This window comes from Temnothorax longispinosus, unplaced genomic scaffold (genome assembly GCF_030848805.1).
Source record: "Temnothorax longispinosus isolate EJ_2023e unplaced genomic scaffold, Tlon_JGU_v1 HiC_scaffold_25, whole genome shotgun sequence".
Taxonomy (NCBI): domain Eukaryota; kingdom Metazoa; phylum Arthropoda; class Insecta; order Hymenoptera; family Formicidae; genus Temnothorax; species Temnothorax longispinosus.
In genome coordinates, this window is record NW_027270069.1 from 339,056 (window position 1) to 353,346 (window position 14,291).

General features: G+C 35.3%; 1 protein-coding gene and 1 long non-coding RNA gene across 4 annotated transcripts in view; one reads left to right on the forward strand and one right to left on the reverse strand.

Annotated features, from left to right (window-relative positions):
- Positions 1 to 2,633: 2,633 nt before the first annotated feature.
- Positions 2,634 to 3,879, reverse strand: LOC139824035 (uncharacterized). Its single transcript, XR_011734976.1, has 3 exons — positions 3,706 to 3,879; positions 3,259 to 3,348; positions 2,634 to 3,050 (listed from the first exon to the last, which is right to left on the reverse strand). It is a non-coding gene; the product is annotated as an uncharacterized lncRNA (long non-coding RNA).
- A 2,463-nt stretch (positions 3,880 to 6,342) lies between these two features.
- The window catches only part of LOC139824033 (juvenile hormone esterase-like), a 33,386-nt gene continuing 25,437 nt past the window's right edge, over positions 6,343 to 14,291 (forward strand). For all 3 annotated transcript variants that reach the window (XR_011734975.1, XM_071796519.1, XM_071796521.1), the window contains exons 1-5: positions 6,343 to 6,573; positions 9,053 to 9,341; positions 9,739 to 9,924; positions 10,471 to 10,679; positions 10,794 to 10,965. Coding sequence is in view for 2 of the 3 variants with exons in the window: in XM_071796519.1 (XP_071652620.1) it covers positions 6,433 to 6,573; positions 9,053 to 9,341; positions 9,739 to 9,924; positions 10,471 to 10,679; positions 10,794 to 10,965 (997 nt within the window). In the remaining variant the exon portion in view is untranslated. The remainder of the gene's footprint in view (positions 6,574 to 9,052; positions 9,342 to 9,738; positions 9,925 to 10,470; positions 10,680 to 10,793; positions 10,966 to 14,291) is intronic.

Below are 14,291 nucleotides of genomic sequence, written 5' to 3' on the forward strand. Positions count from 1 at the left end.
TTTTCTTCTTCAAAACTGCTACGCTGCACCGTATGCATTTATATTGATAAAGAGTGACGTAACACTATACTATAACATAATACAAAAACTGTAATTATTATTTATATCTGATTACACAGGGTGTTTTATTTTGTGTGCCAATTATCTCCGCTAATTATCTCAGAAAGTATTGGTTTATTGGAAAAATATTTCAGATAAAAGTTGGAGGGTTCAAAGAGAAATAATGGATGATCTTATTAGATTTTGGGTCCGGGACCCATGTTGAACTCAGTAGGGTCCAAGTTTTTAAATAAAAACTCCCATTTTTTATTACATCATCTTTTTCTACTATCTAATATAAACAACTTTTGTCGGAAACATTTTTTCTTTTTGAGATATTGAAGAAAAATTTGGTAATTTTTTAAATATTTAGCTTATAATATCTTGATAAATGTTTGTCGGAGGGAAAAATATGCTATTGCAATAATACCCCAATTTCTTTAATTATTTGTGTATACATTTCCTTGGAGCTTTCATGTGTACACAATTATTTAAAGAAATTGGAATACTAGGGTAGACCTAGGGTAGACCGGTTCAATATTTTTTGTATTTTTTACATTCAATATTTAAGAGTACTTTGATATGCCAAAATTTCGAGTGAACCCTCAGCTTCAATTGGACAGTATCGAATTTTGTGTGATTGTTACTCTACAGTTGTTACATAACAATAAATGATCCGAAGATTCGCAATAGACGACAGGTCGCTTGTGACAACGTGCCCCGTGACCGGGGCACATTGTCACATCAAATGTAATTGCATGCAAAATGTTATCCAAACTGTATTCAACGTAAATATCAATATATTATAGTGCGCTGCAATGTAAAAAAGTAAAATTCTTCACAGAAACATTTATTTTATTTCAAAAAAGTACAAAAAGCACGAAGTTTTCGTCTTAATCTAAATACAAGAATTCCACTCGAATGCACAACTTATTGATACACATTTTTTCTTTATAATCATGTCGGTGATTAAACATAAAATATTTTTACTTGTTATCGTCATCCGAAGATTCGCAATAGATTCCCATCAAATTCGTGACGACGTGCCCCGAGGGTATTTTTTAACTTTAAACAGCCTCATGGCCGACACGTTTGAGATATTCATAAGGTTAGGTATTGCACGCGGTAGGTAAAAGTACATACTTTAAGATAATATAAAGGTCTATTCTGAAAAAACATAAACTTCATGTCCAGTACGTTGAATATTAGACAATAAAATTTTACTTACAATCGCAAAAAACTTTCAAGTTGATTTTACGTCAACACGGCTGGAGCAATCTCAACACTGTAAACACACCAAAGATGGGCATACACTAACACGTTTTGGGAATGACGGGTGCTGCCCTGTGGTTATTAGTTTTTTAAATAAAAACGATGTGACAACGTGCCCCGGTCAACCTTATTGCAACAGTATATTCTTGAGACCAAATCAAGTCAAAAAGTCCTGTACCACTTTTCCACTCGACAAACATTTATTGAGATATTGTAAGCTAAATATTGAAAAAATTACCAAGTTTTTCTTGAATATCTCAAAAAGTATAAGGCAAATAAAAAAATGTTTCAGACAAAAGTTGTTTATATTAATTAGTAGAAAAAAAATAATACAATAAAAAAAGGAGTTTCTATTTAAATAATTTGGCTTGGATCCTACTAAACTTAACACAGGTCCCAGACCCAAAATCTAATAAAATTGTCTATTGGTTTGGTCCTCCTTGAACCCTCCAACTTTTATCTAAAACATTTTTCCAATAAATCAATACTTTCTGAGATAATTATAGCGGAGATGATTAGCACACGAAATAAATCACCCTGTTTATTTCATACATAATTATATATTCAAACATGAGAGTACGGGGTTGTTTCGATATTCAGTCTATACTGAAAATCTATGGTTAACCCTAGAGAGCATTTGTGGGGTAATACGTTACCCCACGCGAAATTCAAATTACGCCCCTGACTTAGGAAGGTTAGTTTTCATACCGAGACCCTAACCATAATTCAGTTTAGTCATCCGGCACTCGACCTCCGTCATTCAGCGAGTGGTGTAGATCCGTGCAGCAGCTGAAAACCGAAAAAGAAAATCGTTTAGGATAACGTATTATCCCCTTTGGCCGTTTACGTTCGACATTTACCACAGTAAAGTGTATTTCAGATTTTTTGTGAAAATCGGTAACGAAAAATTATACACTTTATAGCATTCCCCGGAAAATTCTACCCCTGTTTCATATATAATTGTTTAAGATTCGGTCAATTATTCCATTTTTGCTGTTCTTGCACAGCAACTGATTAAAACTTTGTAAAGTTTTGTGGAGTTAATTTTACTGCTTCCATATACTTTTATAACTTTTGACTACCTTTCATTTCAAATAAATAATAATCGACAGAATCTGTTTCACTTTCCATTTCTTGCGATTTTTCCCATCCGACAGTTTTTCATCATTTCCTGTACTTCAGATGTTCAAAGAAATATGTTTTTTTTTTAAGAAACGAAAAAATCGCTTACATGCCCTTGAAGGTTGTCTATTCGTCTTTCAAAATCCGTTAAAAATTTTAAAATCGGTGAATTTTATGAAAAACTACAGCATTTTTTATAAAAATAGTCATTTCAGCCCAATTATTGGTTTTTTTTTTATTTTCAAAATTTTTTTACTACCGCAAATTGATGACTACTATCGTCTTCCCTATTAAAGAACAAACAAAATTATCTATTAAAAAGTTGTCTAACAACAAATAGAAACATTATACACGCGGTACAAGTTTGGGGTAATTTATTACCCCACTTGGCCTTTCACGTATGAGAAAATTAAGGAATGCTCTCTAGGGTTAATGTTATACATACATTTCAGATTTTCAGTACTGAATATTAATATTGGAACGCAGTTTATACCAAGTTTAACTTTTTCTTACTTATGTATATAATAAATAAAGCTTTCGCTCAGAAGAGTGTGATAGAAATCAAACTGCTTGGTGCTGCTCTGCGTGAACTTCCACTCATGGAAAGCAATGTAACACTGCAACATAATACAAAAAACAGTAATTATTATTTACATCTAATTATATATTTTAAACATAAAAGTAGGTTAAGTATGAATCTGTGTTCTGATATTCACTATCTATACTGAAAATCTGTTAATGTTACACGTATACTTTGGATTTTCAGTATTGGCGATTAATATTGGAAAACATGGTTTATATGAAATTTAACTTTTTCTTACTTACGTTTCTAATAAATAAATCTTTTGCTCTTCTATCAAACTACTTGGTGCTGCTCTGGACTGCATGAACATTCATTGATGGAAAGCAATAATACTGTAACATATAGCATAAGAACAATAATAATTATTATAAAATCACATAAATGGTTAAATAATTATTAAATCACGTAATTAATGATTAAACTGCTTTTTAGAAGATTTGGGATATAGGCATATTCCTATCACGTATCTTTAAGTTACAAAGACAAATATATGTATTTTAAGATGGTCATTGAAATTATTTTTATGATATTAACGTGGTTTTTGCAAATAATGCCACGTAATCCCTATTTTTTGATTTAACGACAAATCGCTAAATATATATGTACAATGTAAGTATTAGTGATAATTATACAAAAATAATTTTAGAAATATTTATGTAAATAATATTTATTAAGTAAAGAAAAATTACCTGAAATTAACAATTGTTCCTGTGCGGTGTCGTACTACGTGATTGCGTGGTCCCACGTAGCTATGCGAGAGACAGCGAGAGAAGACCGGGAATAGTGGGGGTCAGTGCTACGAGCAAGCGCATAGCCGCACACACTAGCGTTCTTTCCTCCACTCAAAAACGGAACCAAATAAGAACAGAAGACAAACCAAGGGCCAAAAATATTTCTTATCGACGCATGTAATATTGAAATTCAATAATAAAAATGAACGAATGAATTAAATAAACGTTTTCTATGTAAATAGGGAAAAAATACAAAAACAGTAAAATTTGATTTTTTGTACCTTCACTCAATTGCTCATAACTCCGGTATTTATCCATATATTTTCTTCATCAATAGGTTGTTTTCTTCGTAAAAGTACAACCTATACGTAAACAATAAAAAACTGGACATAATTTGACGTTTTCTATTTTTGCATGATGGCGATAGAGTGAATTTTCTATTTTTATTGTGGCCCAAAAAATCGACGTTTCTCATATATTTTGGCCCATAACACTGAAACTACTGAACCGAAAACAATGTGAGACGCGATTGTTCGAGATTCGATTACCTTTACTATGATAGCTTATGCGACTCAATCGTACGTTTCTAAGTCGAGATATGGCCTAAATGTGAAGCTATCTTCGAAAAAAATCCAAAAATTTATATCTCGAAAACCAATCCATAAAAAAATTTTTTAATGTGATTCGAGTTTAGCGGGCTAAAATACATAGGAAAAAAATAGTGGCATTAAATGTACAAAAAAATTTTTTTATTTTGTAAACCAGTGTTATCTTTTATTATTACAAAACAAATAACAAGTTATAAAATTAAATACCACTTATACAATTTTTCTTAATCACTTTTATTCCCCGAAAATACAGTCTCTTTTGATTCCACCACATTTTCCATCATTTTTTATTCAAATTTTTCTTTCTTTAATCCAAAATTTTTTAACTGGTACATATTATCTGTGCAATACGTATGATTGTGTGATACCATAATAACGTCTTAATGACGTCAATAAGATGTCATTGAAATGTCATTTGACATTATTTTGCTACTTAAAGTATTATATTTCAACAATATATTGCAGCAATATTACTGTAATATTTTAATATTATTCAAAAACATGTAATACATTAGTTATATTTCTGTAATATTTTATTGTAATACGTAATATTTCAACTTTATTGCAATATTACTGCAATATTTCTGTAATATTACGTGCTATAGTATTGGTAGTAGATTGCGAACCCTGCGGGGATATGCAATAAATAACGAATTTTACAGGAATTTACTAACGGAGCTACAAGCGCATTATCTCGCAAGCACAATAAAACTGAATAAAACAGTTTTTACTTTTTCGATCGACACATATATTGAGTTTTGATGTTTAATATGAATATAAAATAATAATATAAAATAATATTGTAAAATAATAATATTTTTGATTGGCCGGAAAGATATTTTTAACAAGTTTTTGTCTTTATTGAAAGGCATCATAAAAAAGATGACGAAAAGTTATCTTTATTATAATGACTTTTTCAATAAGTATCAAATAAAGGTGTTTTTCACACAATCACACAATGCTGTCATACTGCTAGTAACGCGTAGTAAATTTATCCAATGTTGCCTGCGTGTTGCTTCAAATATTAAATTACTCGAAATCAATTGAAGCAAATATACGGCAAGTTGCCAACATTATATGCAATCACAGATTTGCGCGATTTTGCTCAGACACGCTTGGCTATCTGGGTCACTCGTCATCTCTTTCAAAGGGCACAATTAGAAAGAGATAAAGAGTGCGAGTTAAGCTAAAGTTAAATATTATGCGACGTTGGTGCAACCGGACCTTTATAGTATTATATGTGTTGTCTGGATAGTTTTTCTAGTAGAAAACGCTATATGTACATACTTTTAATCTGCTTGCATCCTTTTCCATACACCTCTATGAAGCTAGCCGACAGAAATTAATAAATTCGATTATTTTTAACTTTTCTAATTGTAAATTTCGTTTGTAAATCATTTGTGATAGATTTTGTAGTTCGTTTTTAACGTTTGTGATCAAATAGGTTTTTTGTAATTAACAATTTTATTTTAGTCGTTATATCTGCTGCCGACACTTTTAGTAACAAATAGATTTTACGATAACCGATAACTGTAATTATAATATCGTTTGTGATTTACAAATATACGGGTTACCTTTGTAAGTTAATAAATTTTTTAATTATTTGCAATTATTGCAAAATAAGTTTAGTTAATAAATTTTTTCAAATTTATTTAAATTTATTTTTTTTAAATTTAATTTAAAGATTTCACATCTTTTTTTGAAATACATGTCACTTGAGTTAAGTTAGGTAACATATAATTTTGTGAAGAAGAAATAAAGCCACTATCACTTTTAAATTTACAAAATACATATTGCGTGTACTTGGCTCCTTTTTTTTACTTTTTTTTTAAATATAACAAAAGAGATAATGCAAGTTTATGTACATCATATGTTTAAATGTGCTGACGTGCATTACGTAAAATATTAATCATCGGCGCAGGCTATAAATAAAACTTTATCAACATATTCGATTCTAATCTCACTTATCTCACTTGTTTCCTGAAATTATTGATATTTTCACAAACACATCTACGCAACACAGATCAATAAATACCCTGTTTGTCAGTCCGCTCGTCAGTATTCCAGCGTATCCGACATGGACAACAGCAGAGTCGAAATATGCGTGCACGAGGGAAAGTTAATTGGTATTGTAGAAAAAGGTGTTTACGGTGACTACTACACCGCCTTTCGAGGAATACCATATGCGAAACCGCCAATTGGAGAACTTAGATTCAAAGTACGTAAAGTTCTATTATTATGAATGCATTTTCAGAAAGAGATAAATTAATTTTAGTTTTAGTCTAACTGTAGTGCGATTCTCGTCTGTAACTCGTTATGCTGACGTTTATGTAGGGGAGACCGGGGCTCGTTGGTACCGTTTTCACAATTTCGGCATTTGAGTTTTTAAATAACTAATTATCATGATTAAACAGTACTAATATGACAGAGAGAACCTTTCTCTACATTTTCATGCCAGAAACGCTCCTGTATACTGTATAGTTTCTTTGTAATAAGTGAAATACGAACATGCTGCATTGTAGTTAACTTGCCCCGATAGTAGGGTAAGTTGGCTATGCGACAAAAGTCCATGTTAAATTAATGAAAACGTAATAGAAACACAAAACGGGTAGGAGATATGTACTTATTGATAAAGATTGTATCTTTTAAAAGTTATTTTGTAATGATCGAATAGCAAAATGCTGTTGCAGAAAAACAATTAAAATATTAATATAAATCTATATCTAGCTTTTATCAGCATTGTAGGTAGCAAATCACATACTCACACAGGTCTCACGCGCGCGCTAACAAGTCAAGCTAAGCGTGTCTTGATATGAGCCAACCATCCCTACATACGTTTGAGTTCAGTCATTTTATTACAATAAATTACTGTTGTTCCTCAAAATAACATGTCGTATAGTAACAGAAACTTTTCTTTTAACTATAATGATACGTCACTTTGATTTACTTCTCAAGCTGAAAAACATTAATGTGATTTTTTGAAACGCTCGAAAATTACTTGCCACCTCTTGAATCAGTTTTCTCTTTTTCTATTGTAATACTTATTTGATATAAATAAAACTTTGGGAAAAGTACTTATGTCATAAAAGAGATATTTTATTGTAATAACTTTTCCATTGATTTTTTTCGCTATAAATACATAAACGGAACGCATTGCCAACTTGCCTCTTGTGCCAACGAGCCCCGGTCTCTCCTACTCATAACAACAGTTGCGCAAGTATACTATATGCACAGAAAAAAAGAAGTATCAAATCAACACTGATATACTTGTACATACGCAAGAATATATAAACTTCTTATATAAGAATTTCCACTTTTTATTTCAACTTTTTTTTCTTACTTGTTAATTGAACCGCATATAAAACTTTGTTTAACTATATAAATTACTTCATTTAAGCAAGTTTTCTTCGTTCAACGCAACAAAATCTTATTTCAAGATTATATATTCTTGCGTATATACAAGTATATACAGTGTTGATTTAACACTTCTTTTTTTTCTGTGTGGTAAAAAAGCTGCGCAATGACAATATAGCGGTAACGATACTGCATAAGGAGTTACAGAATCGCAGCACTGATCACTTATCGCGCTTTAAGAAAATTAGAAAAATACGAAAAGTCACAACTCTTTTAGGGAAAATTATATGATTAAACAATACCGATAAACGATATCTGTTTATCAAGTATCAAGTATATTATGTAATTATTATATAATCTGTTTGTCTTTTATTATTATATAATTTTATTATATAATCTCTTTTTTTCTTTATCTATATATGTAAAAATAAAATAGTAATATAAAATATTAATTAATTTTAGTTTTGGCTCAACTAATCGCTTATCATGTCGTAAGGAGATTAGAAAAATACGAAAAATCAACTCTTTTAGAGAAAAATCCGATTAAACGACCCTGATAAACCTATTTATCAGTTGTGTTATGCATGCAATTATTATATAATCGGTTTTTCTTTTTTTATACATAAATCGCACCCTGAGAAAAATACTGTCACAAGTTTATATGCGAAATCCGCTGCATGGGGCTAAAGTGTCGTTATTCTTGTAAACCAGTTATGTTGTGATTTCTTGAATAAATAGCGCTGTAAGCGAATTGACAAGTGAATCATAGCTGACCTCTTCAAGAAAAAATATAAGTTTTATTACAACAAAATATCATAATTATAATTGCGTTCACAATTCACAGAAATTGAATTAGATTTGTTTAAAATCATGAATTTTTTAGTTGTGACAGTATTCTTCTTGAGGTGCGATATTTAAACATGAAATAATAATAATAAAATACTATTACTTAGAACAATAATTTAATAAACCAAAGAAGATTACGATAAACAAATTTTTATGCGCGATTGTTCGAAGAATAACTGATTTCGAACAATTTATTTGTAACATAAATTAATCTTTTAATTTGTTAAACAATTTGTTGATAATATAAATTAGTAATTAAGTTTAAAGTTATTAGTCACAAAAAAAAGATAAACTAGCATAGACGTCCAGTGCAGGCCGTTCCTGATTCATGCGGAACTTACAGCTCATTCGTTAGCTTTAAATTGTTCTTATTTAAGAAGTACTACTTAAACGCAATTTTACGTAAAGAAAAAGTTGTTTCTTCTGACTCAGAGAATCGCACGGTGTGCACAAATTTTGAAAAATTCTATATATGAACGGATTTTACGTATTTATAGGATCCAGTGCCAGCAGAACCATGGTCCGGTAGTAGAGACGCCTCAAAGCACGGAAATATCGCTGTTCAATTGAATGATTTTACAGGCGAAATTGAGGGCGATGAAGATTGTCTCTATTTAAATGTGTACACAACAAAAATTGAATCCTTAAAAAAACGTGCCGTTATGGTATGGATACACGGCGGTTCCTTTTATATGGGTTCCGGTGATGCACTCTTCTATGGCCCCGATTACATCGTGCAAAAAGACGTAGTTTTGGTTACCTTGAATTATCGACTAGGCGTTCTAGGTACGTTATTCGTTTCAGTATACAATCATTGTATGTCATTTTGTGGCATTAATAGTAAATCGTTATATTGTATCTATTTTAACGATTATTTCACTTGGATATGTTGATTTTTTTCTTACAAACCTTTCATTCCCAAAGTTAAACATTTCAAAAATATAAATTTATAAAAAAAAGTTAAATCCACATTTATTTATATCATGTTTACAATACGTTATTTACTTTTTGTATACAAGACTAATATTTATATTTGCCGCTCATACGATCAGTGTACTAGAAACAAGTTATGGCGCGCGATTTTTCCTTGGGATATATAAAATAACCATTTTTTTTTTTTTTTTTTTTTAATTTAATTTAAACGAATCGACTTTATAAAAAAAAGATGCATTAATGACTTCAGGTTTCCTAAACCTTTACAACAAAGTGGCAACGGGTAATCAAGGTCTGAAGGATATAATCATGGCGTTACAATGGGTCCAGAAAAATATATCAAAATTCGGTGGAGACCCAGAAAATGTCACTATCTTCGGTGAAAGTGCTGGTGGAGGCCTCGTACATTATCTCACTCTGTTTCCATTAGCTAAAGGTATAATATATGTTATCGATATAGTAGACTTATCGATACACTCACAATAATTTAGAATTTTCCAATCTCATCCCATTTAAACATGAATTTATTTATAATTTTCAACCGCGATTTTTTATTAACAAAAACATACAAACACTTACGTTTGGATATGGAAAATAAATACTCTATAAATCTATTAAATAGATAATAAATTCATTCTCTTTTTCTCTTTCACATAATTTCAAATAAGATATATTTTTTAAAAAAATTATTTGTAGTTTTTAAATAAATAATTCAAATTTTAATTACAAAGTCATATCAGTAAAATATTGAAATTTATAAAATAACTAACAAATCTCCGAGACAGAGAGAGAGAGAGAGAGAGAGAGAGAGAGAGAGAGAGAGAGGAAAATTGTCAGTAATGTAAAATTATATATAATCACAAAGATTAAGGATTCAATGATTAAAAAAACTTGAATTGATTCTAAAATAATTTGTATATTAAAAAAAAAAAAAAAAATTTTATGATGACAATAGAATTAATTTGTTACGACTGTTTTACAGGTTTATTTCATAAAGCGATATCGCAAAGCGGCGTCATAAGGTGTCCTTGGGCTTTTACCGAACAACAACTACATTCGGAGAAAGGTTTTCGGCTCGCCGAGAAACTTGGAAAAGCGACCGCAGATCCGAAAGTCGCTTACGAGTTCCTCAAAACAATTGATGCAAAAAAGCTTATAGAAACTGAACGGAAGTTTCTCTTGACGGAATCAGTAATTATCTGAACATTTAATCGTAATTATACGAGTGCAATAAATTATAGTATGCACGCTACTATTTTTAGTCTATGCGAATAAAATACTTTCTTTGATAATATTTTTTTGCAGGAGCGTAAACAATCCAGCTTGATATTTACACCCTCTTTGGATCACGAATCATCGAATCCATTTTTCCCGGAAGATCCAGAGACGTTTATGTGCCGCGAGGTTAAAGTACCATTTCTTTTAGGTTTTACCAGTTGCGAGGGATCTGTTATGATAGGCAGTAGCTTTAACGGACGTTAGTTTTATTTTTATCTCTATAAAATATATTTTTAATCGTTTCGAATTTTCATACAATGTGTTGTGTTCAAAATAATATAATATTAGTATTAGGTGACCTAGAGCAAACATGCATGTCAATGCTTACAATTAAATAAAATTTTCACGAATAATATTGTACATATATCTATATAAAGTTAGTAAATTTTATTAGAAATGCCCGAGGAATATGATGGTACACGCAATAAATCGAGAGTTATGTGCTGTACTACTAAATACCTTGACCTTTATTTAGTTGGTAGATGACAATTAAGTACTCCTGACTGGGAGGGCTCCAGTTGCCTACAAAACGATTGCCTACAGGTTCGATTGCACACACTTATTGCACACAATCCCGATAGCACACATTTCAAATTGCCTACAGAGCGATTGCCTACAGGCATTATTGCGCACATATTTCTTTGTCGACACGATCATATTGCGCACAGCGCATTGCACACACGACCGTATTGCACACAGCGCATTGCGCACGCGACCGTATTGCACACAGCGCATTGCACACACGACCGTATTGCACACAGCGCATTGCACACATGGCTGTTATTGCACACACGACCGTATTGCACACAGTGCATTGTAAAAACGGCTGTATTGCATACAGCGTATTGCACGCAGCGCATTGCACACACGACCGTATTGCACACAGCGCATTGCACACATGGTTGTATTGCACACAGCGCATTGCACACACGACTGTATTGCTCACAGCGCATTGCACACACGACCGTATTGCACACAGCGCATTGCACACATGGCTGTTATTGCACACACGACCGTATTGCACACAGCGCATTGCGCACACGACCATATTGCACACACGGCCGTATTACACACACGGCCGTATTGCACACACGTCCGTGTTGCACACACAGCCGTATTGCACACACGGTTGTATTGCACACACGGCCGTGTTGCACACACGACCGTATTGCACACACGGCCGTGTTGCACTTACGACCGTATTGCACACACGGCCGTGTTGCACACAGGGCCGTATTACCGATTTCAATGACCTTGATATATGTTGTCAAGGTTATGACCCCGAGTGACCTTCAGAAGGTTTTAGCCGTCGCTCGTTATTCGTTAAAAAGTTATTAACAAAAAAAGTTTGGAAAATACGTAGGTTAGATGACGCGCTTCAAAAGTATTTAACTGTTTAAAGCGCGTCATCTAACCCATGTGGCATCTCGCATATTAACTTTTCACGCATAAAAAGTTCACGCATACACTTTCCACGCGAACCGAGGTTCACGCACACCCCCTGCTTTCGGAGGAGGTGCGGTAGCCCCGAAATAGTTCACACATACACTTTCCACGCGAACCGAGGTTCACGCACACCCCCCCCGTGCTTTCGGGGGAGGTGCGGTAGTCCCGAAATAGTTCACGCATACACTTTCCACGCGAACCGAGGTTCACGCACACCCCCCCCGTGCTTTCGGGGGAGGTGCGGTAGCTCCGAAATAGTTCACGCATACACTTTTCACGCGAACCGAGGTTTACGCACACCCCCCCTGCTTTTGGGCCGGTGAACCTCGGTTCGCGTGAAAAGTGTATGCGTGAACTATTTCGGGACTACCGCACCTCCCCCGAATGCACGGGGGGGGGGGGTGTGCGTGAACCTCGGTTCGCGTGGAAAGTGTATGCGTGAACTATTTCGGGACTACCGCACTTCCCCCGAAAGCACGGGGGGGGGGGGTGCGTGAACCTCGGTTCGCGTGGAAAGTGTATACGTGAACTATTTCGGGACTACCGCACCTCCCCCGAAAGCACGGGGGGGGGGTGCGTGAACCTCGGTTCGCGTGGAAAGTGTATGCGTGAACTATTTCGGGACTACCGCACCTCCCCCGAAAGCACGGGGGGGGGGGGGGGTGTGCGTGAACCTCGGTTCGCGTGAAAAGTGTATGCGTGAACTATTTCGGGGCTACCGCACCTCCCCCGAATGCAGGGGAGGGTGTGCGTGAACCTCGGTTCGCGTGGAAAGTGTATGCGTGAACTATTTCGGGACTACCGCACCTCCCCCGCAAGCACGGGGGGGTGTGCGTGAACCTCGGTTCGCGTGGAAAGTGTATGCGTGAACTATTTCGGGAACCGCACCTCCCCCGAAAGCACGGGGGGGGGGGGTGTGTGCGTGAACCTCGGTTCGCGTGGAAAGTGTATGCGTGAACTATTTCGGGACTACCGCACCTCCCCCGAAAAGCACGGGGGGTGTGCGTGAACCTCGGTTCGCGTGGAAAGTATACGGTCGTGTGTGCAATACGGTCGTGTGTGCAACACGGCCGTGTGTGCAATACGGCTGTGTGTGCAACACGGTCGTGTGTGCAATACGGCCGTGTGTGCAATACAGCCGTGTGTGCAATACGGCTGTGTGTGCAACACGGTCGTGTGTGCAATACGGCCGTGTGTGTAATACGGCCGTGTGTGCAATATAGTCGTGTGCGCAATGCGCTGTGTGCAATAGGGTCGTGTGTGCAATAACAGCCATGTGTGCAATGCGCTGTGTGCAATACGGTCGTGTGTGCAATGCGCTGTGAGCAATACAGTCGTGTGTGCAATGCGCTGTGTGCAATACAGTCATGTGTGCAATGCGCTGTGTGCAATACGGTCGTGTGTGCAATGTGCTGTGAGCAATACGGTCGTGTGTGCAATGCGCTGTGTGCAATACAGTCATGTGTGCAATGCGCTGCGTGCAATACGCTGTATGCAATACAGCCGTTTTTACAATGCACTGTGTGCAATACGGTCGTGTGTGCAATAACAGCCATGTGTGCAATGCGCTGTGTGCAATACGGTCGTGTGTGCAATGCGCTGTGTGCAATACGGTCGTGTGCGCAATGTGCTGTGTGCAATACGGTCGTGTGTGCAATGCGCTGTGCGCAATATGATCATGTAGACAAAGAAATATGTGCGCAATAATGCCTGTAGGCAATCGCTCTGTAGGCAATTTGAAATGTGTGCTATTGGGATTGTGTGCAATGGGTGTGTGCAAACGAACCTGTAGGCAATCGTTTTGTAGGCAAACGGGACCCTCCCCTCCTGACTTATCTTATATTCGTACAGCTTATGCGTTTTTTCTTACAATGTGAGATACGTATCGTACAGCGTGCGTGCTCAACGTTACGAGAGAGCGAGAGAGCAGCTCGGTCTGCTCGGTACAGATCACGGTGCAGATCAAGCTACACTAGCGCGCTCGCACATATCTTAACCGCGCCAAGTCTAAATATGTTGTTGTCTTCCAATACTCCTCCTCAACAACAACCTCCTTTTAACCATCTAATCCGCCTTGTT